Here is a 24926-nt window from a genome sequence, read left to right as displayed (position 1 = left end):
GTCTAAAAACCAGTGTGCACAGATGCCATGGATCTGTGTGCGTGTGTGTGCATGTGTGTTGCTTTCTTGGTACACAAAACATATGCATGGTGCAGTGACTGTTTAAATATTGGCATGCAGGCCTCTGTGTGTGTGAGAGCAGGAGGGGGAGAGAGAGAGAGTGTGTGTGTGTTTCCTGGTGCACAACTTCATAGCACATGTGTGTGAGCTCAGGCAGTGCCCCCCGCTGGGCAGCAGGAGCCGCCTGAGTTGAGCCTTGGAGGGGTTGGGGGAGGGACGCCATCCTGGAGGCTCTGGGGGCTTCCCAGGCCCAGCCCCCAGCCCCGCCAGCCAGTAGGGATGCCGCCTTCCAGGAAGGCTCGTAGGGAGTTGGCGCTGGAGAGGCCAGTACTGCCAAGTGCAGCTGGCAGACGCCGGATTAACTCTGCGTGTGCCCTGGCTAGCCTAGGAGAGGCTGGCCCGAGCATGGGAGAGTGCGTGTGGGCTCGCACAAGGTGTTGGGCTAATGGGTATCCCAGCATCCTCTCCCCCCAAAAGCCCCCCAGCCCACACTGTTTGGGGGGACAGTGGACTGTCTGAACTGTGGCCTGTGGCCTGGGTTTGCTGAGCCTCACCCTCTTTGGGAGAGATGGGTAGAATCACAGGCCCTCCTGGGGATCCCGGCTGGGCTTATCTAGGGGCTGGGACCTGGGGCTCTTCTGAGGGGTCCATGTGCTGATCTTGGCACTGCTAACCTTGCTATGACATAGGGGAGATCTGTCCCTCCCCAAGGACGGCAGCCTCCTCACTCTGAGAGAAGAGGACTCAGTGGGGTGGGCTGCTCAGGACCCAGGCCATGGGCCTTGGGCTCACCTCTCTTGGCAGTTGGTCAAACTCTGCGGGTCCACGACACAATGCCCGCTCCCCTCCCTCTTGCTGCTTAGACAGGTGCCCCAGTGGTTGGTCAGAGTTGGGGGGACCAGGAGGGCTGGAGTGGGTGGAGTCTCTTCTGGGGCTTGGCAGGATCAGCGGGGGCACCCTCGGGACTGACCTCACCCTCCTCCATCTCTGTTGCAGAACACAGATCTGTTTGAGATGATTGAGAAGATGCAGGTGAGAATGGCTCTGTAGCCTGTTCTGTGGAGCCACAGAGGTGGCGAGGTTGGGGCTGGGGGCCCCTAATATAGCTCCAGCCCTATACCTCTCTGAGGACAGGCCATGAGCCCTCAGCAGACCGTGTCAGGAGAAGGTGGTGGCAACTCCTTTTCCATAGTCCTCTATCTGGGGGTCAGGGTGGAGGATGGGGACTGTAGTGGCCAACCCTCTTTCTGATCCTGGGGTCCAACCAGGCTCCCACCTCCCATCCCTGTGTAGGTCCCCAGCAGAGCTGGGTCAGCTCCTCACCCCCCCATCCCACCATCCCCTACCCCACAAGAGGCATCTGCAGGACCCCATGTAGAATAGGAAGAGAGGACAGATGCCAGGACTCCTGTCAGCAGTGGCCGTGCTGCAGGTGGGGGAGGTGTTAATGAGCCAGGCAGACTGGAGTGCAGCCTGCCATGCTTGATTTCTGCCCACCCTCTACCGTCTAGCCCTGGCCTTACAACCTTTGTCTGTTTTTTGCATGGGTGTATGTCAGGAGGTGGGCAAGGGGGTGGTTTGGTCAATCCTTGGAAACCTCCAAAACCCTGCCCTCTCCTGCCCCTCCTGTGTCTCTGCTTCTCTTAGTCTTTCTGTCTCCACCTCTCTCTCTCCCCACCGCCCCCACACATATCTGTGTAGACACAGGTACCCCCTTCCCACTCACACACAGGCATGTGCACACCACCCTGCCCCCACTCCCAGTGGCACGTGCATTCCCGCACAGAGCCCCCAGCCCCTCCCTGCTACCCCCGCCTCCATCAGCCCAGGTCACCACCAGGACAGCCAGCAGCCCTTCCGAGAGGCCTGAGGAGCCTGCTGGCCAGCACCTGCCTTGGGAGCACCCCCACATCCACAGGGTGGGGAGGCAGCTCCTGGCTGCAGGCATGGGAGGGATGTAACGGGGTGTTGCTTTCTCTTGCAGGGAAGCAGGATGGATGAACAACGATGCTCCTTCCCACCACCCCTCAAAGTAGGTGGCTAGGCGATTGCTTCCTGAGCAGACCCCCTCCTCTCAAAGGGCGGGGGGAGGTCTGGGAAGTGCTGCCACAGCTTGCAGGTGGCCCAGGGTGTCCACCACCTTTCCATGAAGTAGTCTTACTGTGTGCCAGGTGCCGGGGCCATGGGGAAAGCAGGATCTACCCAGCCTCTGCCCTAGGAGTTCTGAGATGTGGAGAGCCCCTCCCATGCCATAAGGTGGGGGCTTCATCCCAGCTCCTCCCCACCCCATCTTCACCACTGCAAACTCACCCAGCCTGTCCAGGCTGTACCATCCCTCTAAAGACAGATGCTGTGAATGTTTTCCCTGAAGGTGGTTATGATCAGCAGTTTCAGGAAGACTCAAACCCGGGACCTGGGAGGCCTATGAGCTCCTACTTCATGAAGTTCCTGGCTGGGGGCAGTGAGAGGGGTACCCACAAGGGGACTGACAGGAGGCTGAGGACCGAAGTTGATGAGGGGAGCCTCTTTTTTTGACAGAATTTTCTTGAGGGGTGGTGCTGTGCAGATCAGCATATGGTTCCTGATGATTTCAGACCCCGGCAATGCTGGAAGACCAGCAGCTAGACCTGGGGGAGTGGGCGCAGGGCTACAGGGGTGAGGGTTAAAGGAGGGTTCATGAGCAATAAGCCTGAGGCCTCGTTCAGGGCAGGGTTCTCAATGTGTGGGCCTCAGACCAGCAGCAACAGTGCCGCCTGAGAGCTTGTTAGAAATGAAAATTCTTGGGCCCCATGCAGTTCTGATGTATCTGAAACTCTGGGGGTGAGGTATAGCAATCTGTGTTTAGCAGCCCTCCGAGTGGTCCAGAAGTTTCTTCTGGGGAAGCAGGAGAAACTTTCCCCAGGCAGAAGGAGACCTAGAAGATGCAATGCTCAGTGAGCTCAGCCTGCCTAAGCTCCGGCCTTGTAGGGTCACCCCAAGGCCAGCCCCTTCCCCATCCGTAAGATAGGGAGATGAGACCTCTGCCCCACAGGCAACCTGGGGAGACTGGGAGGTGTGAAGGGTGAGGAGCCCACCCTAGCTGGGCCTCTGTCCCGCTTGTGTCTCGCAGACGGAGGAGGACTACATTCCTTACCCGAGCGTCCACGAGGTACCCGGCTGGATCCCGAGCCCGTCCTTACCTCGAGCCCGGGGATGCCCTCACACAGGACACCAGGGTTCTCATTCTCGGGAGCCTGCCCACAGGCCTTGCTGACTCCAGAGCCTGTTTGAACACTTAGGCCTTCTGAGCTAAATGTTTCAGCCTCCTGGGCCAAGGTCATGCTCCCAGCTTTACCTACCGCCCACTCCCATCCTTTGAGACTGGGACACGGGGCTTGGTGCTGTGTGGGTCTGGGAGGGAAAGGGCTGGAGCATGTACCCCAGAGGGGCCCACGTAGGCTCTGGGTTGTACCCTAGAAGTGGCCCCAGGTCTGAGTTGGAAGGGTGTTCTGGGGCTCCCAGTGGGGTACAGTATGGGTTGGTGTTCTGGGGCTCCCAGTGGGGTACAGTATGGGTTGCCTCTCAGCTGAGTCCCCCTTTAGGTCCTGGGGCGAGAAGGGCCCTTCCCCCTCATCCTGCTGCCTCAGTTTGGGGGCTACTGGATTGAAGGCACCAACCACGAAATCACCAGCGTCCCCGAGACAGAGCCACTGCAGTCGCCCACGACCAAGGTGAAGCTCGAGTGCAACCCCACAGCCCGCATCTACCGGAAGCACTTTCTCGGCAAGGTGGGTGGCCGGCTGGTGTCGGGGGGCTGGCTGGGGTGGGTCACAGTCCAGCTTGTACGAGGCTGAACCTGGGAGGGAGCAGAACCCATGGCCTGAGGCTGGGAGACTATCCCAGAGCCCTGAGTCTCAGAGAGCGTGCATAGTGGATTCACTTATTCACTCAACATAACATTTATTGCAAAAGGCAGTAATATGACGTAGTTAACATCAGGGACTCAACCAGAGTTTGAATCCCGGCTCTGCCACCTCTTACACGGGACGTCAGGTAAATTGCTTAACTTCTCTCTGCCTTGGTTTCCTCCTCTGTAAAAGCGGTGATGGTAATGATACCCACCTCATGAGGTTGCTGTGAAGCTTTAATAAGACCAGGCTCGTAAGGTGTTTAGAATGGCGTCTGGAACAAAGTAAGCACTCAGTTGGGGTTAGCAAATAATGAGCACCAGCTGTGTGCCTGGCCCTGTTCTAGGTACTAAGTATATAGCAGCAAAGAAATTAGATCCAGGCCCTGCCCTCGGGCAGCTTGGGGTGGGGGCTGAGAGGACACTGTAATGTCATAGGTTGACCTGGACTGATGCAACCCCTGCCCTACCACCAGCCCCAGAGCAGGGACCCTGCTCCGTAACAGCTTGCAGAGTATCACCCAAGGGTGTTCACAAGAGTTATTAAGTGAACTCATGGGAGCCGGAGGGGAGATCAAATGCTGGGACCCTGTATGTGTTAGGATCCGTGCCAGGTGCTGTCTCTATGTCAGTTTACAATCAAGATGGGGAGTATATCGTGAGCTCTGGAGCCTCATGGCCCAGCTGCAAAGCTTGGCTTTTCTATTTACTGATGGTGTGACCTTGGGCAAGTTACTTAACCTTCTTGAACCTGTTTACTCATCTGTAGAAATGGGAGTAATAAAAGTACGTGTAAAGCATATAGAACCATGCTTAGTAAATATTCATTAGTGTTAGCTTGTTATTACGTCGTCGTAATTGCTCTATGAGATCAGGATTACTCTGTTTTCACAGAAGAGGAAACCGGAGCTTAGAGAGGTGAAGTGACTTGGTCCAGGACACACAATTACTGAGCCTGGAATAAAACCAGCTCTGGCTGACCTTCCATTAAGATATGCCATGGGAGAGGTCATGCTCCTGACCATGTGTGTGTTTGTGTGTGTATGTGTGTACTGGGAAGAGGGGTTGGGGTTGGGAAGTCGTGTGACCTCAGTCTAGGCTTAGGGCATTGGCCTGACCCTGGGAGATGCTGGTGCTAACCTGCAGGGTTGGGAGGCATCCATCGTGACTGGATCTAAATCAGCCAGCCCAGCTTCAGGAGCCATTGCTTGGAAACAAACCCAGAATGTGGCATGAGATGCTCCCTCCTGGCTGAGCCCTGTGGGTGGAGAGAGATCTGGATCCCAGGCATGCACTGTCTAGAGGCTCTCAGCCAGGTCTGGCAGGTGGTGGCATCCAGGCGGGACCGCATGGGCCCTGCACATAGTTAGTACTCAGAAAAGTTTGCTGAAGGAGTGGTGAGTGACAGGTGAAGGTGGTCACCTTGAGCAGAGCAGGGTTTGAAGAGGCACAGGTTGGGGGCGTCAGAAGAGGCATGGTGCAAGGGATCAGGTTAGCGGTGCAGAGGGGAGGGGCCCAGGGCTGGCAGAGAGGCAGGGCCATTTCCTGACTCTAGGTGGGGTGACTGGGGAAGCAGCCATGTGGTCAGGCACTAGGCCCTCTGTATGGACTTTCTGGGACCCTGTGCTTACTCTCCCACTGTGTCCCTAGGGCTCCACTGGGCATGGTCCAGGGAAACTCCCCATCCCCTGGACTTCCTTGCCAAGTGCCTCCTTGCCAAGTGCCTGCCATTCCATCTCTGGAGAACGTGCCAAGCATTTGGGGCTTTCTGCTGCTCTGTGCCCAGGCAGGTCTGGGGGAACTCTGCCCCCCGTCTATTCACTCTGCCCCTGAGCTGCAGATTTGTGGAGCACGTCCCCTGGCCCCTGCCTCTTTCTCCTCCTGGCCTCTGAACACAGGTGTTCATGTTGAAACAGGATTTACTTCCAGGGTGATTCCTGGGGCGGGTGTGGCTGGGGAGGTAGCTGCACTCCCAGGGCTGGAGCTGGCAGGAGGAGCCTAGGGCCAGGCTGGGCCGGAATCTCCCCACACTCCTGGCCCTCGGTTCTGGGCCTTCCTCACCTGGAGGTGCCAGCCTGGGCTCCTCGCTGGGGGTGCCATCCCTGCTGCAGTTACCCTTATGCCCCTTAGGGTAGCTGTTCCCAACCCGCACCCTCTTCTCCAGGTGAGGCAGGAGAGCGAGAACCTGCCCGGCCAGCCGCCCTGTGTGTGACGAGATGTTTCACTTCCTCTTTCTCACAGGCTCTGGCTTCAGGGGCCACAGAGCCACAGGTTGGGCAATCAGCTGTCAGGTTTTTCTTATTGAGCACCTACTGTGTACCCAGCCCTGAGGAGGGCAAGGGCGGGGAGACGGGTACGCAGGTACAGATGTGGTCCTGACTTTGACGAGGACCCAGAGAGCCAAGGTTACTACAAACATGCATTGACACTGAGTGTGCTTGGCACTCTATCCCTTTCCGTGCCTGCCACCATCGAGGTAGGTGGCCTCGCTCCCATTTTATAGACTAGGAAAATGAGGCACATAGAGGTGAAGTAACCTTCTCAAGCTGCCCAGCTGGTAAGTGGCAGAGGTGGGATTTGAATGCAGGTCTGTCTGATGCCAAGTCTGCTATTCGCTGTGACATGTGCTGCTTAGTGAAGGATCCCCACCTGGGAGTGAGTTGGCTTCTGGTTTCCAGAAGCCCCAGGCTCGGCCTCACCCACTCCCCCGGCCCCCACCTCCCACCACAGGAGCATTTCAATTACTACTCACTGGACACTGCCCTCGGCCACCTTGTCTTCTCTCTCAAGTATGATGTCATCGGGGACCAAGAGCACCTGCGGCTGCTGCTCAGGTGAGGGCAGTGGGGGGAGCTCTGAGACAGCAGGAAGGCTGAGTTCTTATAATCTGAGAGCCCATCTCATTTTACCCACTCTCCTAATTGAGGCCCAGAGACGGTCAGGGATTTGCCTGAGGTCACACAGCAAATTAGTGCCCGAGCCAGGCCTGACGCCTGTCATCACTTCTGGTCCTCCCTGTGGCCCTCCCCCTCTGGCCTTACTTTGTGTGGAGGGGCTCCCAGCTCCCTGTCCCGCTGCCCAGCCCCTCACCGTTCAGCTTTCTCCTCCCAGGACCAAGTGCCGGACATACCACGATGTCATCCCCATCTCCTGCCTCACCGAGTTCCCCAATGTGGTCCAGATGGCGAAGGTGAGGCCTCTGTTCCCTGAGCTTCCTGAGTTAGGCCCCCTAGGCCAGCACACGGCCGGGCTGTGGCTTTGCCTTGGCAGCCACCTCTTCAGCTGCAGGCTGGGCCCTGCCTGCTGCAGCCTCGTCTCTGTGGTCCTGCCTCTCGCGAGTTCCTACTATGTCCCCCTGCTGCCATGTGTTCCCCTGGGCTCCGTCCCCCGCCTGCATGCTTTTGACACTCCTAGCGCCCGCAGAGCCCAGGGGACCGCAGTTCTCTGAGCCCCATTCTGAGCAACAATGAGCCCCCCAGTCCTGCTAACGCCTAGTTGTTCCCAGCACAGCGCCTCCCTCTTCCTTTCTGCTGCTGTCCTCCCCTGACCATGGCAGTGAGGCCCTGGAGGCCCCCTCCCCCCTGGCTGGCCCAGCCTCACACCCTCCCTCTCCTCCTCCTGCAGCTGGTGTGTGAAGATGTCAATGTGGATCGATTCTATCCTGTGCTCTACCCCAAGGTATGGCTGGATCTGGGCCCTGCTCACTGGGGGTGGGCGGGTAACCGAAGGACTGAACATTTGTTGGGCACCTGCTGTGTGCCAGGTATTTTTCCCAAGGTCTCTCATTCAGTCCTCACCATAACCCTGCAAAGTCCACAGTTTGCAAAACAGAAACCACAGAAAGGTTCTGTGCGTTACCCAGGACGCACAGCGGATGAGGAGGGCCTGCATTTAAACCTAGCATGTCTGCCTTGGAGGCAGGCCTTACTCACATCTGGAAACATGTACTATTCAGGGACCCTCCCAAGGGCAACCTGTGCTCCAGGCCTCCCCTGGGATGGGTCTCTCTTTCACTGGCCTTGCTTTCTGACCTTAGAGGAGACCTGGGGAGAGAGAATGACACAGGCATCCCCATAGACACTGCCCCACTGATAGCAGCTACACTTCCATCTCAGGTGCTGGGTTGCAGGTGCTGTGACAGTGTAGGGACAGGGGCAGGAGCTTCTGTCTTAGATGAGCCGGGGGGGCTTCTTGGAGGAGGTGAACCTCAAAAGACATGTAAACCCTTGTGGCCCTGACTGAATTCTGGAATAGGGCAAGGTCCCTGAGGGGGTGGTGTGGTCCAGGAAAGGTGTCTTGAAGGAAGAGGCCTCAGAAATCAGGTCCATGTCTTGGTCACAGAAAAGGAAACTGAGGCCTCAGGTGATGAGAAGAACTTGCTCAAGTTCCCACAGCAAGTTGGTGTGACATGGCCTGTTCTAGAAGGATGATGTGGGTTTACAGAGGAGCCAGGGAGTGAGCTGGGTGTTAGAGTGTGGAATGAGGGCAGGCTTGGCCGTGGCAGGACGGGGGCTCATGGCAAAACTCAGGAGCAATGAGCTTAAGCTTTGGATCGAAACAGACCAGGGTTCAAGTCCCAGCCCTGCACACATGCAGGCTGCAGGCCTTGTCAAGTTGCTTAAGCTGTCTGAAGCCAAGGTTCAGAGGGGGACTGCTGGAATGGCTCCCTCACGGGCTTGTTTTGAGGGTTACATGACATGATGTGTGTAGAGAGCCCTGCACGGACTTGGCAGGTGGTAAGTGCTCCATGAACGGCCACTTGAACACACGGTCTTTTCACCCATCATCCCTCCCACAGGCTTCCCGGCTCATCGTCACCTTCGACGAGCATGTCATCAGCAATAACTTCAAGTTTGGAGTCATTTATCAGAAGCTGGGGCAGGTGTGCTCACCTCCCTCCCCCACCCCACCTGGCCCCATAGCTGGGGCCTCAGACTTTTACAGTTGAGACCTTGCCAAGGGACTCAGCATCCTGGGAGCCTGGGCGCTGCCAGAGTTCCTCCCTCCGGCCCTCTCTGGGTGTGAGTGGGGGTGGGGGGCAGGAGCTGCTCAGGAGCTTCAGCTCCGTGATCTTAGCCCCTCTGTGTGGTCCCCAGACCTCTGAGGAAGAACTCTTTAGCACCAATGAGGAAAGCCCTGCCTTTGTGGAGTTCCTTGAATTTCTTGGCCAGAAAGTCAAACTGCAGGACTTTAAGGGGTGAGTGTTAAAGCCAGCCAAGCAGAGCATAATCTGACCCATGCTCCTGGGCAGGGAGGGAGCCCCCATCCTGGCCCCATGGAGGCCTGGCTGGGGCTGGAGACTGAGCCGTGGCCTGGGGGGTCTGGGGGCAGGTTCCGAGGAGGCCTGGACGTGACCCACGGGCAGACGGGGACCGAGTCTGTGTACTGCAACTTCCGCAACAAGGAGATCATGTTTCACGTGTCCACCAAGCTGCCCTACACAGAAGGGGACGCCCAGCAGGTAGCCTGGGCACCCACCCACCTGCTTCCCACCTGCCCGCCCCACCTACCTGTCCATTCGGTGTCCACACTAGGCTCAAGTGTTGGGCTCTGGGATACAGAGATGGAAAGATCCAGTCCCCCAACTTGTGAGCTATAGTTGGGGCAGGGGAGACAGGCGGCTATCATGCTGGGAAAGCCTCAGCTTCCATGTCTGTGAAATGGGGATAATAATGGCACCTACCTCATAGGTGAGTGCAGATGAGGAGGCACATAGCGTGACTAGAACAGTACCTGGTCCTGTCTGTCTGCAGGAGCTCAATAAATGTGAGCTAGCATTTTTATGGGGAGCAAAGAGCATTGTGGGGTCACCTGGGGACACCTAGTCTTGGCAGAGGTGGGAGAGAGTAAAAGCTTTCGAGATAAAGTGTCTTTCAGGCTGCAGAGGAGCTGGAGAGGGCATGTTCTAGGTGGAGAGAACAGCTTCTGCAAAGGCCCGGAGTCCAGGAAGTACAGGGCATGTTCCGGTCACTGAATTCAGAAATGTGTCACCTTGTCCTGAGCTTCCTGTAGCACTGTCCCCCTTAACCCACACTCCTAGCCCAGGGCAATAAGAGGGTAACGTGAGAAAAATGGAAATATTTATTTCTTTAATGTCTTTTTTTAAAAAAAAATAACAGCCTCTGTTCACTTCAGCAACATGAATATACTGAGTGGAGCTTGTTCAATGAGGGGCATGTTTGGGGTATTTAGATAGGAAAAGGGCTGAGAAGCAGGGCCTGGGCTTCCAGAGACCTGGGCTCAAGCCCCCTAGCTCACTATAGGGCCTTGTGACTCACTTTCCCTCGGCCTTGGTTTCCTCATCTGTCACAGGACTCCAAGAAAACTAAAATAATTTTAAGAGAACTTTTCTGCCACATTTTTTTTTTTTTTTGCGGGGGGAGGGCAGTAAGCAAATCCTTAGATGTGCACTCTGCCTACCCCAAACCCACCCAAACCCCTGTGGGCATCCCTTCCCCAGTGGGCCCCTCCCTGGCCAGACTGTGAAGGCGCGTGGCCCTGTGCTCAGTTGCAGCGAAAGCGGCACATCGGGAATGACATCGTAGCTGTGGTCTTCCAGGATGAAAACACGCCCTTCGTGCCTGACATGATTGCATCTAACTTCCTGCATGCCTACGTGGTCGTGCAGGCCGAGGGCGGGGGCCCCGACGGCCCCCTCTACAAGGTGCGTGACCTCAGAGCCTCTCAGGGGCACCAGCAAGCTCCCCAGCCACAGCTCTGCCCCCACGGGGAAGCCTCTTAGCCTGTTTTTCTAACTGTAAAAGGAATGGGGGACTGTGAGGGGCCCTGATGACGGAGAGTCCCAATCACGCCCTCTCTGCTCCCCAAAGTCCACTTCCTAAAGAGGCCAGCACCCTCCTCCACCTCCTGGCCTGGTATCACCTTCCTCTTCCTCCTTTAGCCTTCTCTGCCCTCATCATCCCCAATGACTCCTGAGGTCCCCCACCCCTTAAATTCAGGGCCAAATCCTTCTAGAAAAGATTTATCTCGGTAGCAGTCACAGAACCTCCCCCACCAGGTGGCAGGGCAGGGAGGTGAATTAGGGGTTTCTGGCTGGAGTGGGGCAGGGAAGGCCCAGGAATCTACAGGGACAGCTGCCCTCCCTTCCAGGTCTCCGTCACTGCAAGAGATGACGTGCCCTTCTTTGGGCCCCCGCTGCCGGACCCCGCTGTGTTCAGAAAGGTGAGGGGCAGCCCCCAACTCCAGTCACGGGCAGAGCAGGACTAAATGGGTGGGGGCTGAGGGAGGCACACATTCTGCCTCACAAGGTCCTGAAGCCCCATTGTGTGCCAGGGCAGTTGGGCTCCCCTAATAGTGCCGCCGGGGGCTGGCTTTTTGTTTATCTTGATAAAAGCTGACCTTTTTTTTTTCCATGGTCACAGAATAGACTGCACCGTTGGTTGACCTTTTTCGTAGCAGACTCTGTGGCCTTTCCTCATGTCTGTTCTTTTTGACGGTTACAGTCTCCTTTCCTCTGAAATGTTTGGGGAGGGGGCACACGTCTCTCTCACCTCTCAGAAGCCACGCTTCAGCCCCCTGCACAACATGTCTCACTACCCCAGACTGAGGTGGTGGGAGACCCCAAACAGACCCTCACACCTGTGGCGTTTGAGACCATGAAGGGCATAGGGCCCCTCCCGGGGCCTGGGCTGGGGAGCTGAGCCCAAGGACATGCCCTCCTGGGAGCAAAGAGGGTGATGCCAGACCCCAGCTGGGCACAGCTCAGGAGCTCCCTCCCGACTCATTGGGGCTCAACGCCTTATTTCTGTATTCATCTGATCCCCACTTTCTCCTCTCTTCTGCACTGGGGTTCCCAGGGGCCTGAGTTCCAGGAATTTTTGCTGACAAAGCTGATCAATGCTGAATATGCCTGCTACAAGGCAGAGAAGTTTGCCAAACTGGAGGTGAGGCTGGGCTGTTGGGGCGGAGGCCCCCACTTTTTAACTTAGAATTTCAGCCCTGCCCCTGGGAAGGAAAAGCCACGTTCAGACCTTGGCCTTGGGGGGCTTCCTGGGGGAGGGCGGATTTATGCATGGGTAGGGCTTGGGTCAGGGGAGAGGAAATAGGAGGCACCTCAGGGATAGCGAGGAGTGGCCAGGAGGGGCTGGGAGGTGGGCAGGCTGACAGAGGACACCGTGGGGGAGGGGAAGCTGGAGGGTGGGAGCGAAGCCCGATCTTGGAGGGGCCTGAGGGAAGCCGAGGAGATGGCCCTCGACTCGGAAGGCGGCGGGGAGGCCCGCTGTGGGACGAGGGGCTGATCGCTCGGGTCTGTCCTGACGAACCTGGCCTGGCCCGCAGGAGCGGACACGGGCCGCCCTCCTGGAGACGCTCTATGAGGAGCTGCACGTCCACAGCCAGTCCATGATGGGCCTGGGCGGCGACGAGGACAAGATGGAGAACGGCGGCGGCGGAGGTGGCTTCTTTGAGTCTTTCAAGGTGAAAGGCCCTGGGCCTACCTGGCCGGGGAGGGGCGCAGGGATGGAGTCCGGGGGGCCAGTGGAAGAGGCCAGTGGTGTGGCCGGAGGCGGGCTCACACTGGGGTGGGGTCGGGTGGGGGCGTGGCTGGGTGGGGTCGGGTGGGCTAATGGTCGTGGGCTGTAGAGGCGGGCTCACACTGGGGCGGGGTCGGGTGGGGTCGGGTGGGCTAATGGTCGTGGGCTGTAGAGGCGGGCTCACACTGGGGTGGGGTCTGGGGTGGGCTAATGGACGTGGGGTGTGGCCGGAGGCGGGCTCACACTGGGGCGGGGGCGGATGGGGGCGTGGCTGGGTGGAGTCGGGTGGGCTAATGGTTGTGGGCTGTAGAAGCGGGCTCACACTGGGGTGGGCTAATGGTCGTGGGGTGTAGAGGCGGGCTCACACTGGGGTGGGGTCGGGTGGGCTAATGGGCGTGGGCTGTAGAGGTGGGCTCACACTGGGGTGGGGTCGGGTGGGCTAATGGTCGTGGGCTGTAGAGGCGGGCTCACACTGGGGTGGGGTCGGGTGGGCTAATGGACGTGGGGTGTGGCCGGAGGCGGGCTCACACTGGGGTGGGGTCGGGTGGGCTAATGGACGTGGGGTGTGGCCGGAGGCGGGCTCACACTGGGGTGGGGTCGGGTGGGCTAATGGACGTGGGGTGTGGTCGGAGGCGGGCTCACACTGGGGATGGAGTCTGGGGTTAGGGCAGAGACGGGCTTGCGTTGGGGGTGGAGTCGGGTGGGGGCGTGGCTCGGGGCGGGCCTAGGCTTTAGTTGGCTCTTAGAGTTGGGGTTTGGTCTGTTCCTTGAGTAGAGTTTGAAGCTGGAAGTAGACTGTGAGGTGGGGCTTTGCCTTGGGGAGGAGTTAATGGGTGGAGGTGGGGCCTAGGCTGGGGGCAGAGTCCGCCTGGGAATTCAGCTGAAGGTTGGAGCCCTCTAGGTAACAGCAAGATACTGCTAGTACAAAGGGTAGTGGCTGCCTACTCAGCAGGCAGAAAGAGAGGAGGAGCACTCTTTCCTGACTGAGGGAAAGAAAGAGGTCCTGGAAGGGGTGTGTGAGACGAGTGACCGTTGGAAAGGGACCTGGCCTGTGTGACCTACCCTGGCTGTCCCCGATTTAGCTTAACATTAAAAGCAAACTCCCTGGGTTCAAATTCCAGCTCTGCCACTTAACAGCTTGGTCATTCTCACTTTTTTTAATCAGTTGAGTAGGGTAATGGTAACTTACCTTATACAATTATTGTTGAGTTATTTATAACGCAATTAGGTTAGTGCAATATAAGTTAACAAGCAAAATGCAAAACCCTGCCCCATCTGCTTCAGCAACTATTGTCCAGAGCGAAAGGCAGAGAAGGTAGGAGTTCCTCCTCCCCCTTGGACAGGGCCCTGAGGTCCTCAGGCTGCAGGGCCCCAGGCAGGGACCTCTTTGCCACTGTCTTCTCCACCTGTGGGAGGAGGACTGCCCATCCTGCAGGTGAAGCCAGGTTGGTTGGGCCTCACCCTCACCCCAGGGCAAGCCACAAAGCTGGAGCTATGGGTTTGCATGAGGGGATTAGCCCAGCTGCTGTAGCCTGCCCTGGAACTGAGGTGAGCAGTTTCACTGTCTTTGAGAAAGAAGCTTGGAGAGATCCCTGCCTCTGCCCATTGGAGACAGGAACAGGTGGGGTGAACATGGGTCTGGGGTGTCTTTGAGGAGAGATCCACATCTGGTAGGTGCCGGCGGTGCACCTAGGTTAGGTCAAATAATTCCTCAGAGGCAGCAGAGCCCACAGTTAAGGACATGGGATTTGGCATATTAGTTTCAGGGTCACCTCTGCCTCAGTTTCATTACGTGTCAGACGGGCATGATGGTAGTCCCCACGTCATAGGGCGGATTGAATGACAGAGTGAATGTAAAGTACCTGGCCCCATGGTAGGCATGCAGTGTAGATTGGTCTTAAAAAAGCAGGGAAGGGAGACAGGAAAAGAAAGGAAGAAGATGCTGAGAGACCCAAAAAGGAAAGAGACTGAGGTTTTGGAAGGGTTCTCTGTGCACACTTTTCGTCATGACCCAGAATCTTCTGCAGTCCCTACCACAACCACATGAGGCAGAGACTCAACACATATCAGCTGTGTGACTCAGTGGCCTGCCCAAGGCCACCCAGCAAGTTGGTAGCAGAGCCAAGGCCCAAACTACCCTTAGGCACCATGTGTACTGTCTTTTGTTTTGCATATAGGGAAATTGAGGCCTCAGGATGGGGAGGGACTTCTGGGGTCACCCAGAGTGGCAGTGGTCGGGGAGGATCAGATGCCTGGTCTTCTGGGTTTCTCAAAAGGGGAGGGGCCTTATGGAACCTGCACCTCCCCCACCCCTCCCTCACCTACACAGCGGGTCATTCGGAGCCGCAGCCAGTCCATGGATGCCATGGGACTAAGCAACAAGAAGCCCAACACCGTGTCCACCAGTCACAGCGGGAGCTTCACACCCAACAACCCCGACCTGGCCAAGACGGCTGGAATAGTGAGTGCCCTCCCCAGGTCCCGCTCAGCTGTCCCTCCCCTGGGGGCCCTCAGCTCTCCCCTGCCTCCTGAGGCCCGGTCCCACTTCCCTCCATTGCCCTGCTGTCCACGTGCCCGTCCTGGGCTCTGGATTCGGTCTAGCTACTGCTGTCCCTGGGGTCAAGTGCCCAGGCTGGGACCCTGGATGCTGAGAGGTTGCAACCCCCTCCCTGGCTCCTTGGCCCTCCCTTCTCCTGGCCCCTTATTCATTGGGTGTGACTTTCTGCAGGGCAGCTCTGGGACAGCCTCTGTGTCACATTCCTTATTGAGTACCTACTCTCTGTTGTGTGCTGGGAACTGGGCTGCTGTGTGGGCACCTCTTGTCAAGCCATGGGTTTCTGGGAGCACCTATACTGTGTGTCAGGCTGTGGGCACCTACTGTGTGTCAGGACTTGGCTGCTGTGTGGACATGCACTCTGTGAGCATCAGCTGTGGGCCTGACCCTGAGTTCCTGTGAGCACCTCCTGTGTGTCGGGTTCCGGGCTGCTGTGTGGGCATTGACTCTAAGCACCTACTGTGTACCTGGCCCTGGGCTGCTGTGTGAGAACCTACTGTGTGTCAGGAAATGGACTGCTGTAGGAGCACATCCTGTGTGCTAAGCCCTGTACGTCAGTGAACACCTACTGTGTGTCAGGAAGTGAGCTGCTGTGTGGGCATTTCCTCTGTGAGCTCCTCCTGTGTGTCTGCTGCAGCCAGGGGCTCTGTGGTATGGCTGCCTGTTGTGTGTCTTGTGTGAACCTCTCCTGAGCGAGCACCTGCCGCGTGATGACTGACTGTCTGCCAGGTTCTGTGGGATTCTGCTGCTCACACTCGGGAGTGCTGGACGCACAGGATGAAAAACGCCTGTGACCCTGGGCCACGCTGCTCTCTGCCGCCTAGTGGCCGTGTCAGGACACTGCACCCACTGCTCCGCTCCCCGTCCATCTGTCCATCCACCCATCCATCCATCCATCCATCATGTATTGGCTGTCTGCTGCATGCCGAGCCTTGCACTCAGTGCCATGAGGCTGTGTCACGTGGCAGGAGGGAACCCCCGCCCCTGCCCTGTGGTCCGGCCTGGCCTCTGCTGTCCAGCAGTCAGCAAGCCCACTGTCATTGGAGGAGCAGGCCCAACCTCCCCCAACCCAGATTTACCGACCACTCCTTTCCTCCCCACCAGAGTGGCCCGTCCTCCTGTGGGTGGCCACAGAGGGGCCCCGGGGACCAGGCCGGGCCAGCAGCACGTACCGCGGCAGTAACCAGAGCCATTTCTGTTCTCGTTTTTGCACACCTCTCTCTTCATGTCGCCTCCTTTTTCTTCCCTTCCCCTTCCTGGTTTTTCCTCCCTTCCTCTCTCCCTCTTCTGCTCTCTTGACCTCTCTGCCTTCTCGCACTGTTGTGTTTCTTCTCTCCTCTGGCTCCTGCCTTTCTGCTCCCTCTCCTCCCCTTTCCTCTGTTCTCCCCTTGCTGTCCATCTGTCCTGACCTCACCCCGGCCCGTCTTTCTGGCTCCGTCTCCATCCTTCACTCCGTGTCCCATCTCGTGTGCCCTCTCACACACGTGTGCCTGTCTCTGTGTGACTGTCTGTTTGCTAATCTCTCTCTCCTCCTCTGTCTTCCGTCTCTCCTGTCCCGTCTCCCTCTTCTGTTTTTGTCTGTCTGTCTGCCTCCTTCCCCCCCGCTCCTCTCTGTGTCTCCCCTCCCGCCGTCTCTCTCTGACTCTCTCTGCCTCTCTCTCTCTCTCTCTCTCTCTCTCTCTCTCTGCCCTCACCCCCTGCTGCTTGCCAGTCATTGCTTATTCCTGGGAAAAGTGCGAGTAGATTCGGACGCCGGGGCAGTGCCATAGGCATAGGAACCGTGGAAGAGGTTGTCGTCCGCAGGGCCGCAGCTCTGGAGGCTACCTGCACGCGCTGCTCTCTGCTGGCTCTCAGGATGGAGGCCATATTGGGGACGTTGCCCCCTGCCCCTGGGACAGGCCCCAGGGCGTGCAGGCTGGAGTGCCAGCAGCTCCAATGGCACTCAGCACCTGCTTTGGGGCCTAATACCTGTGCCAGAACCAGTGTCCCTCACCAGGGGCTTCTGGCCCTGCCCTGGCCCCTGGCCCAGTCCCTGCCAGGATCGTGTACCCAAAAGCCCTGTGCCCAGCTGCACGTCCCCCAATATCGCCGGGTTCTGCATGGAGCGCTATCCCTCTCCTCTGCCCTGGCTCCCCCGCCCCTCCGTGAATTGGCCTAGGGGGTCCTGCCCGTCAGTGCCTCCTTGGGGTCCACCTCCTGCCTCCCCTGAGAAGCTGGGGACATGCTTCTGGGCCTGGGACATCCCGCCGTAGTGTGTGTATGGAAATGGGGTGGGGTGAGGTAGAGATGAACTGCTGGGCCAGGACCTCCCCCAGCCAGTTTGGGGGCTCTGAGGAGGGGCAGGGCTGGCGTGGAGCAGGGGCATGGGCTGCCATGTGCACCCTCTCACCACCCACCCCTAGGCTGCCCTTAGACTGCCGGTCCTGTGAAGCCCTGAAGGTGCGGGGAAGGGGTGACCATTCTGAGAACGTGGCCATCTCCCTCCCCAGCCCAGAGTGGCTGCCCCAACCCCTGGGCCCTGCCCTTCTCCTGGACTAATATCCCGGGTGCATCCCTGCTATGTGACCTCAGCAGAGGCCATTGCCCTCACTGGGCCTGTTTCCCTATCTGGAGTAAGAGGGCTGTTTCTGGAGATGGACATTTTCCCTCTTTCTTTCTTGCTCATTGCCTCTGCTTCAGGGCTGGGGCAGCAGGTCCCTGGGCGGATGGGGGGGGTACTGGGGCACCCAGGGCAGGTGGGCACTGAATTGGGGCCTCTCCCTGCAGTCACTGATTGTCCCCGGGAAGAGCCCCACAAGGAAGAAGTCGGGCCCGTTTGGCTCCCGCCGCAGCAGCGCTATTGGCATCGAGAACATTCAGGAGGTGCAGGAGAAGCGGTAGGTGGAGTGGCTGGGAGGGACAGTGCCCTGTTCTCCCCTGGCAAAGCAAAGCAGGTGGAAAGGAGCACCCACCCCTCTGCTCTCTGTCCCCACCAGTGACAGCTGTGTGTGCAGTCAGGTCCCTGTTGTGTATCAGGCACCAGGTCAGCATGTCACCTGACAGGCAACAGTTTCATCCATTCAGCAGTTCTGCCAGCCCCATGGGCGTCTGCACCTTGCAGATCAAGAAGCTGTAGGTCAGAGGGGTTGGGGGCTCACCCAGGTTACCCTACCGGTGAGGGACAGAGCTGGGATCTGAGCCCTAGTTTGTCCAGGCCAGCACACAAATCCTTCCACAGCCCCAGCGTGTGCAGGAGAGTCCAGTGCTGGTTTCCAGGCAGGCTTCAGGGTGGGCCTGGGAGTCTTCAAGTGCCCGTTTGTGGGCAGCAGGGCTGCCCCTGGAGAGCAGAAGATGGTTCCTGGGTGTGAATCCTGTTTCCACTGTACTGAGGCTGTGTGACCTTGGGCAAGTCACTGTACTTCTCTGAGCCTCACTGTCTCAGTCTGAAAAAAAGGGATAAGAACACAGCCAATGGTGTGGGGCTGCTGTGAAGGTTCTGTGTGATGCCCCTGAAGCTGGGGTCAGGTGCCCTGAGGATGCTCCGAGAGTGGAGCTGGCACCATCCTTGCTGCCACCAGAGGTAGAATGCTGTGAATGCTGGGATCGAGTCTTGCTGTTGCCTATTCTAACTGCCCATCCTGCGCAGATTCCTTCCCGTCTCCGAATCCCACTTTCCTTATCCAGAATGGGGGACAGTTATACCCCCTTTTGTGGGGAGGGCTTGAGACATGTCCTGCTTCTGTCACATATAGCTCCATTGGTGCCTGCCCCATCATTGGCCAGACCAGCCAGGGAGCCCACAGGGACTGCTCTGGGGTTGGCTTCTGGGGTACAAGCTGTGGGTGCAAGGCAGAAGGTGCCCATGGCCTCCCCTCACCGCCTGGGCCTCATTCTACCCCTGATGTCAGGCCTGGTGCTGAATCCCCCTGCTGCCCCCGTGTGCCCCGCAGGGAGAGCCCTCCGGCTGGCCAGAAGACCCCAGACAGCGGGCACGCCTCCCAGGAGCCCAAGTCAGAGAACTCATCCACTCAGAGCTCCCCAGAGATGCCCACGACCAAGAACAGGTTGGGTTTCGGGCATGTGGGCTGTGGGCCTGGGGGTGGTAGATCATCTTTTCCATCCCCGCCTGGGCCCAGGGCTGCCCAGAGCCTTGACACCGGCTCATCAGTGTGTCAGGGATCCTGGGGCATCCAGGAGTGCCTTGTGCATACCAGGCCCGTGACAAGCTCTGGAACACAGCAGTGACCTGTGCATACACAGTGCCCACCTCACGGAGCTGCCGGCCCAGTGTGACATAACCTTATAAGCCATTTCTAGATAGAGGTGGTGGGAGGAAAAGAGAGCAGGGGTGGGGGTGTGGTGCAGAATGACGGGGGCAGTGGTGTTTTGGATGGGTCCTCAAGGAGGACAGCTCCTGGGGTGACATCTGAATTGGGAGCTGAACGAGGAGCCAGCCCTGCTAAGACTGGCGTGGCAGAGAAGATGGTCCAGGCAGGAGCAGAGCGAGTGCAGAGGCTACGGGGCAGTCTTGCGGGATAGAAAGCAGGGAGCTATCGGAGCCAGGTGGGAGATGGGTCGGGCCAGCAGACGTGGCGACGGCGGTGCCGGGGGTGAGGTGGAAGGGGTGGGCAGGGGCGAGCGCATGGCTTTGGAGCCTGGACGAGAGCTTCGAATGTTATCCTAAGTGCGTCCAGGCGCCTTCAGGGGATTTTAATTAAGAGAGCGATTCTTAGGGCTGGCCCGTGGCTCACTTGGGAGAGTGTGGTGCTGATAACACCAAGGCTACAGGTTCGGATCCCTTACAGGGATGGCCGGTTAGCTCACTGGGTGAGCGTGGTGCTGACACCACCAAGTCAAGGGATAAGATCCCCTTTACCAGTCATCTTTTTTTTAAAAAAAAAAAAAGCGATGCTTTAAAAATGTGGCTGTGGTCGTTGCGGGGAGAAGGCAGGGAAGCAGAGAGCCAGCGGGGTTGCTCCTGCATTTGGTGCACGCTGCCTGAGTCCCTTCTGTGCCGGGCTCTATGGAGGTCAAGCATGTGAGCAGAGAGGCAGGAAAGGGTGACAGGGAAGGGAGAGACAAGGTATGCAGGACTCAGAGTGCAGAGGGTCATTCCCACCTTGGGAAGAGGAATCAGGGAGGGCCTTCTGGAACAAAGGGCCCTTGGCTGATTTTTGAGAGACAAATTTGCTTTTTGGGTTTTGAGAGAAGGAACGAGACTCCAGGCAGAAGACACAAGTCCCTGAGCATGAAACAAAATTGTGAGGGGATTAGGAGAGTAGACTGTGGAGTTGCCTGGGTCCAAACCTCTGTTCTCCCACCTGCAGTTGAGAGACCTTGGGCCGTGTGCCTGCCCTCTCTGTGGCTCCGTGGCTCCTCATCATTGTCACATGGGTCTGATAATGATAGCCATGACCTAACGTAGGCGAAAGCACTTAGAGCAGTGCCTGGCACAGAGTAAACAAGCACTAGATGATGATATTATCATTGGTAATACTGGAAATTGGACTTCATCTGGGGGCAGTGGGCAGCCATGAGAGGGTTTTGAGCAGGGGAGGGACCTGCTCAGATCCATGTATCAGGAAGGACCAGTGTGGGGAGGGACGAGGCTGCATTGGGAATCCAGGGAGGCTCAGAGGCTCAAGGAACTGTAACAGGAGTGACAAAGACACTTGGCTGGTCCAGGCTGGGCCTCCCTGGGCAGGGAGGGCAAGGGTGTGAGGACTTGGCCCGGGAGGAGCCAGGGTGGACGCCGGCTAATGGGGCACTGTCTGTGGCAGAGCGGAGACAGCAGCCCAGAGAGCAGAAGTGCTGAAGGACTTCTCCCGCTCCTCGTCCAGTGCCAGCAGCTTCGCCAGCGTGGTGGAAGAGACGGAGGGCATGGATGGGGAGGATACAGGCCTGGTGAGAAGCCCAGGGCGCACAGTGCTCCACAGTGGCCTGAAAGGGGGCTCTTTGGTCTCTGGAGATGCTCTAGGTAGAAGCATGAGCCTGGGGGTGGCTGAGATGTGATCAGGTGACCCAGCCCAAAGGAGCAATGCAGACTAACCCTCCCCTGCTCCTAAGCCTTCCATGGCTCCCCAGTGCCCTCCACAGAGTGCCCAGTCTCTAGGACTATTGAAGGCCTGGTCACTCCCTCCTTCCCTGGTCTCATCTCACTTCAGACACTCCATACTCTCTTGCAGTCGCCCAAACATACCAGGCTTACAACACCCCAGGCCTTGGCACGTGCCGTTTCTTCCATCTAGAACACTCTCCCTGCTGCCTCCTTCCCCCTTGGCCTGGCCGACTCCTACTCATCCTTCTTGACTGAGTCTCACACACCCTCCTGAAAGCCTTCCTTGATTTTCTAGTCCCAGGATGGCTAGGAACACCCCACTTTATGCTCTCGCAGGCCCCGGGGCCTTGCATTTAACACCACATGGTCGTTCTTCATTCAGCAACCCTTTGCTGGGCCCCTGCTCCTTGCCAGGCCCTGTTCCAGGTGCTGCAGGGCCAGCAGGGAATGGTGCAGACCAAGGCACTGCCCGGTGGGGCTCAGAGTGGAGAACTGTCATGGTCTCTTCACAGTCTCGCCTCCTAGGCCTCCAGCTCCCTGAGGGCAGGGCCATGCCTGACTGGCCCAAGAGGACACTGAAGAGTGTTTGTTGAATGAATGAGTGGGAGTGGGTGGTCCGTGCCTGCGTCTGCGCCTCCCCCCACTGCCCTCCTGTGGCATCCCTGGGGCAGATATTGCTGGGCCTCTTCCACCTCACAGGGGGGAGGGGGGCGTGCAGCCAGTGCCATGGACGTGAGCTGAGCTCCTCCCGCTCTCTTCCCCGTCCTCAGGAGAGTGTCTCGTCCTCAGGAACACCCCACAAGCGGGACTCCTTCATCTACAGCACGTGGCTGGAGGACAGCGTCAGCACCACGAGCGGGGGCAGCTCCCCAGGTACCAGGCCAGGGCAGCTCCCCGCCAGGCAGGCCGCCCTCGGGCAGGAGGGGACCAGTTCTCATGCCCTAGGTGGCAGGGATGGGATGTGACTGCCCCTGATGGGGAGACAGTTGGTGGGTCATGGTCCAGCCTAGTGTGGTGGAGCAGATTGGAGGGCTGGTAGCTTCTGGAAGGGTCTTGAAGGATAATGGGGGAAGGGTGGCAAGGAAGGGAGTTAAGGGTGGGCCTCGGCAGGGTTGGGGAGCACCAGTGCCAACCGCCCATCCATGCCCCCGTCTCCCTGGTACCTCCCCGCGGCCAGTGAGGTGGCTCCCTCCTGCCCCCCTCCCCAGGCCCCTCACGGTCACCCCACCCAGATGCCAGCAAGTCGGGGGACTCTGCGTGTCCCGAGATCAAGATCCAGCTGGAAGCATCTGAGCAGCACACGCCCCAGCTGGTAGGTGCAGCTGCCTGGGGCCTGGCCCTGGGGGAAGTCCCAGCTGGGAGGGGGATTAGCTCTACTGGAGAGAGGTGTCAAGGGAACCAGGAGTTGCGGCTGGACCAAGAGGTCCTTCTTGGCCAGGAAGGGTTGGGCTTGTCCAGCCTGGGCACAGCCAGTGACTTCTGCTTATCTGTGTCTCCTGCCCCCTTCCTCACCTGTCTTGCCACCTGCCTCGCCACCACCGCCTGTCTGCAGGGCTGTTAGCCAGGCCACCTCCTCTGAAGGTGGCACTGAGCAGGTCAGCCCCTCAGCTCTTGTCTGGTGGGGAGAGGGTGGGAGTGGGCAGGGGGCTGGGCTGACTCCTCCCTGTTCCTCTGTCATCTCTCTGGGCTGAGAGCTACATATCTGGGTTTGAATCCTTTGCACTCAGTTGCTGGGTGACTTGGGCAGATCATGGCCCCTCTCTGAGCCTCAGTTTCTTCATCTGTGCAGTGGGGCTGATACATGCTGCATCATCTCTGCCCACGAGTGGTTGGGAAGATTTGATGGGGGCCTGAAAGGGACTTGGCAGTCACTGGGTAGGGAGAGGTCTGGAGGGCTCCCAGTGGAATGGAAAAACCTCAGTCTGGAACTCTGAGGGCAGGCCCCTCCCAGTCTTGACACCCCCCCCCCCCCCCCCCCGCCTCATGGTGTCTCCATTTCCCTGTTCCCTGCAGATGAAAGCGCAGAAGCACAGGTGAAGATGCCGTGTCAAGTCTGGGCCGACGGGACCTCTGCCCCCAAGGCTGACACCTGCCTCCCCACCCTTCCCCTGGCCCACCCATCTGGGCTGTCTCTGCAGGGCAGAGCCATCCAGACCTGGGAGTGGGGAAGCTGCTGGCATCGTCCCCACCCCCCAGGCTGGGGGTCTGGGCTGGGGCAGGGATTGGTCAACCAAGCAGGCCTGGCTTGTCCCCACCCTGGGCTTCTATCACCCCTGGGTGCCCCTCTGGACTGCAGGGAAACAAGGAGGGAGAGAGATTGTCAGTGCATACAGAGCCTACAGCAGGATATGAGGTGTGGCGGGATGAGCACTAGGCTGAGTCCTGACTCCCGGCTTCCTGTTGGGTTCTGCTTTGTGACTCTGGGTGAGTCACTCTCCCTCACTGGGTGCCTCTGCTACAAGTGGACAAGATTATTTCAGAGGTCACTGAAGACTGTGATTCCATGCACCTGCCCCATAATGGGGGGATTGTCGTCCCAGGGACCTCCTATCACCCTATCCCACTTCTTGAGGCCCCTGGGCCCCAGTGGACTGAGGGGCAGGCAGCTGGCTGTGCCCATGGCTCCTCCTGGACCCTCAAGCTCCACCACAGATCTGCCAATGCCCTGTCCACTGCCTACACAGGACAGACAGGTGACCCCTTATGGGGGAAGGAGGACCCACCTGGCTCCTCAGCCAGCACCCCGCTTAACTCCTGCCATCCCATGCTCCTGGGCACGCCAGACCGAGGGGTCTCAGCTGGCCTAGAATCGCAGGCCTCGCCTCCCCTCACCACCTCCACGGAGGGGGCAGCCAGGCACAGCTGCTGTGAGTCCATGTCCTTGTGTGTGTCTGTCCACACTTTTTAGGCGCCACGCCAAAGGCCAGCCTTCTGGCCCCAACACCCATTTTGGAAGCCTCTGTGGCCGTGCGTATGTCAGTAACAGTTGTATAAAATAAATTCTATTTATCGCTATTGTACCTAGAGTTGGGCCTGGATTTGTGTGAGGTCTGCCCAGATTAACCCCACATGGATGCCCGTGGTGCCAAGGTGGACGGGCAAACCTGTCCCCATCAGAGCTGCTAGTCCAGGGGTAGGTAGCAAGGCCAAGCCACAGGGTTTGTGACCATCAGCCCTGGCTTCCTCCCTGTGGCGCTACCTCTTCCCCCACTCTGTTCCCTTTCACAACAGGGGGAAGAACATGGCTTTGGAGTCAGGCAGACATAGGTGTGAGTCCTGGCACCATCTATTATTAGCTTGGTGGCATTAGGAACCATTAGCTTCTCTGAACCTCGGTTTTCACTTCTGTGAAATAGGAGCAATAGTACCTCTCCCAAGGGTTTGTTACAAGGATTCATTGAGCTAGTTCATATCAAACACTTAGCACACACTGTCTGGCACACAGTAGGTGCTCAATTAATGATCACCTCCTCCTCTCTCCTGTTCAGTGAATCCCAAGAATTTTCCTGATGTGGCCACCAGGGGGCGCCAAGGGATCGCTTACCAGGATGGATGGGGGCCAGGGACTGGGGATGAGTCTGATAAGGTACCTGCCCCAGGAGCTCACAGTGTACGACCCTGGAATAAAGGGTGATGAGTGGCTGGGGGTGTGTGTGCATGAGCAGGGGTCTGGGGGAGGGAGGCATGGGGAGGAGTTCCTGGAGCAGTTCCCAGATGGCTCCTAGTTCCTGGGAAGCCTTAGGGAAGAGTGTCCCTGGGTGAGGGAACTGCATGTGCAAAGGTGTGGAGGGCACCTGGAATTGGGAAGGTGGCAGCCAGTTCTGAATGGCAGGAAGGGGACCATGGAAGGGACAGGGGGATGAGCAGGGACGAGGCCAGAGGCCACATGACCTTGAA

General features: G+C 58.3%; 1 protein-coding gene across 1 annotated transcript; it reads left to right on the top strand.

Annotated features, from left to right (window-relative positions):
* The first annotated feature begins 1059 nt into the window (after window positions 1-1059).
* RAP1GAP (RAP1 GTPase activating protein) lies at window positions 1060-23073 on the top strand. Its single transcript, XM_063106873.1, is given in 24 exon segments — window positions 1060-1092; window positions 2045-2092; window positions 3170-3208; window positions 3642-3827; window positions 6677-6780; window positions 7058-7136; window positions 7571-7624; window positions 8745-8828; window positions 9043-9143; window positions 9278-9407; window positions 10455-10610; window positions 11057-11128; window positions 11764-11850; window positions 12245-12382; window positions 14768-14899; window positions 16704-16800; window positions 16803-16880; window positions 16883-16962; window positions 17759-17868; window positions 18922-19035; window positions 20752-20875; window positions 21800-21902; window positions 22238-22341; window positions 23043-23073. Coding segments are annotated over 24 exon segments (2262 nt in total). The 5' UTR covers window positions 1060-1074; the 3' UTR covers window positions 23067-23073.
* The last annotated feature ends 1853 nt before the right edge of the window (window positions 23074-24926 follow it).

The sequence above is a fragment of the Cynocephalus volans genome, chromosome 8, assembly GCF_027409185.1.
Source record: "Cynocephalus volans isolate mCynVol1 chromosome 8, mCynVol1.pri, whole genome shotgun sequence".
In the NCBI taxonomy this organism is placed as follows: domain Eukaryota; kingdom Metazoa; phylum Chordata; class Mammalia; order Dermoptera; family Cynocephalidae; genus Cynocephalus; species Cynocephalus volans.
The sequence above is the reverse complement of the archived record's forward strand: the minus strand, read 5'-3'. Positions and strand labels throughout refer to the sequence as shown.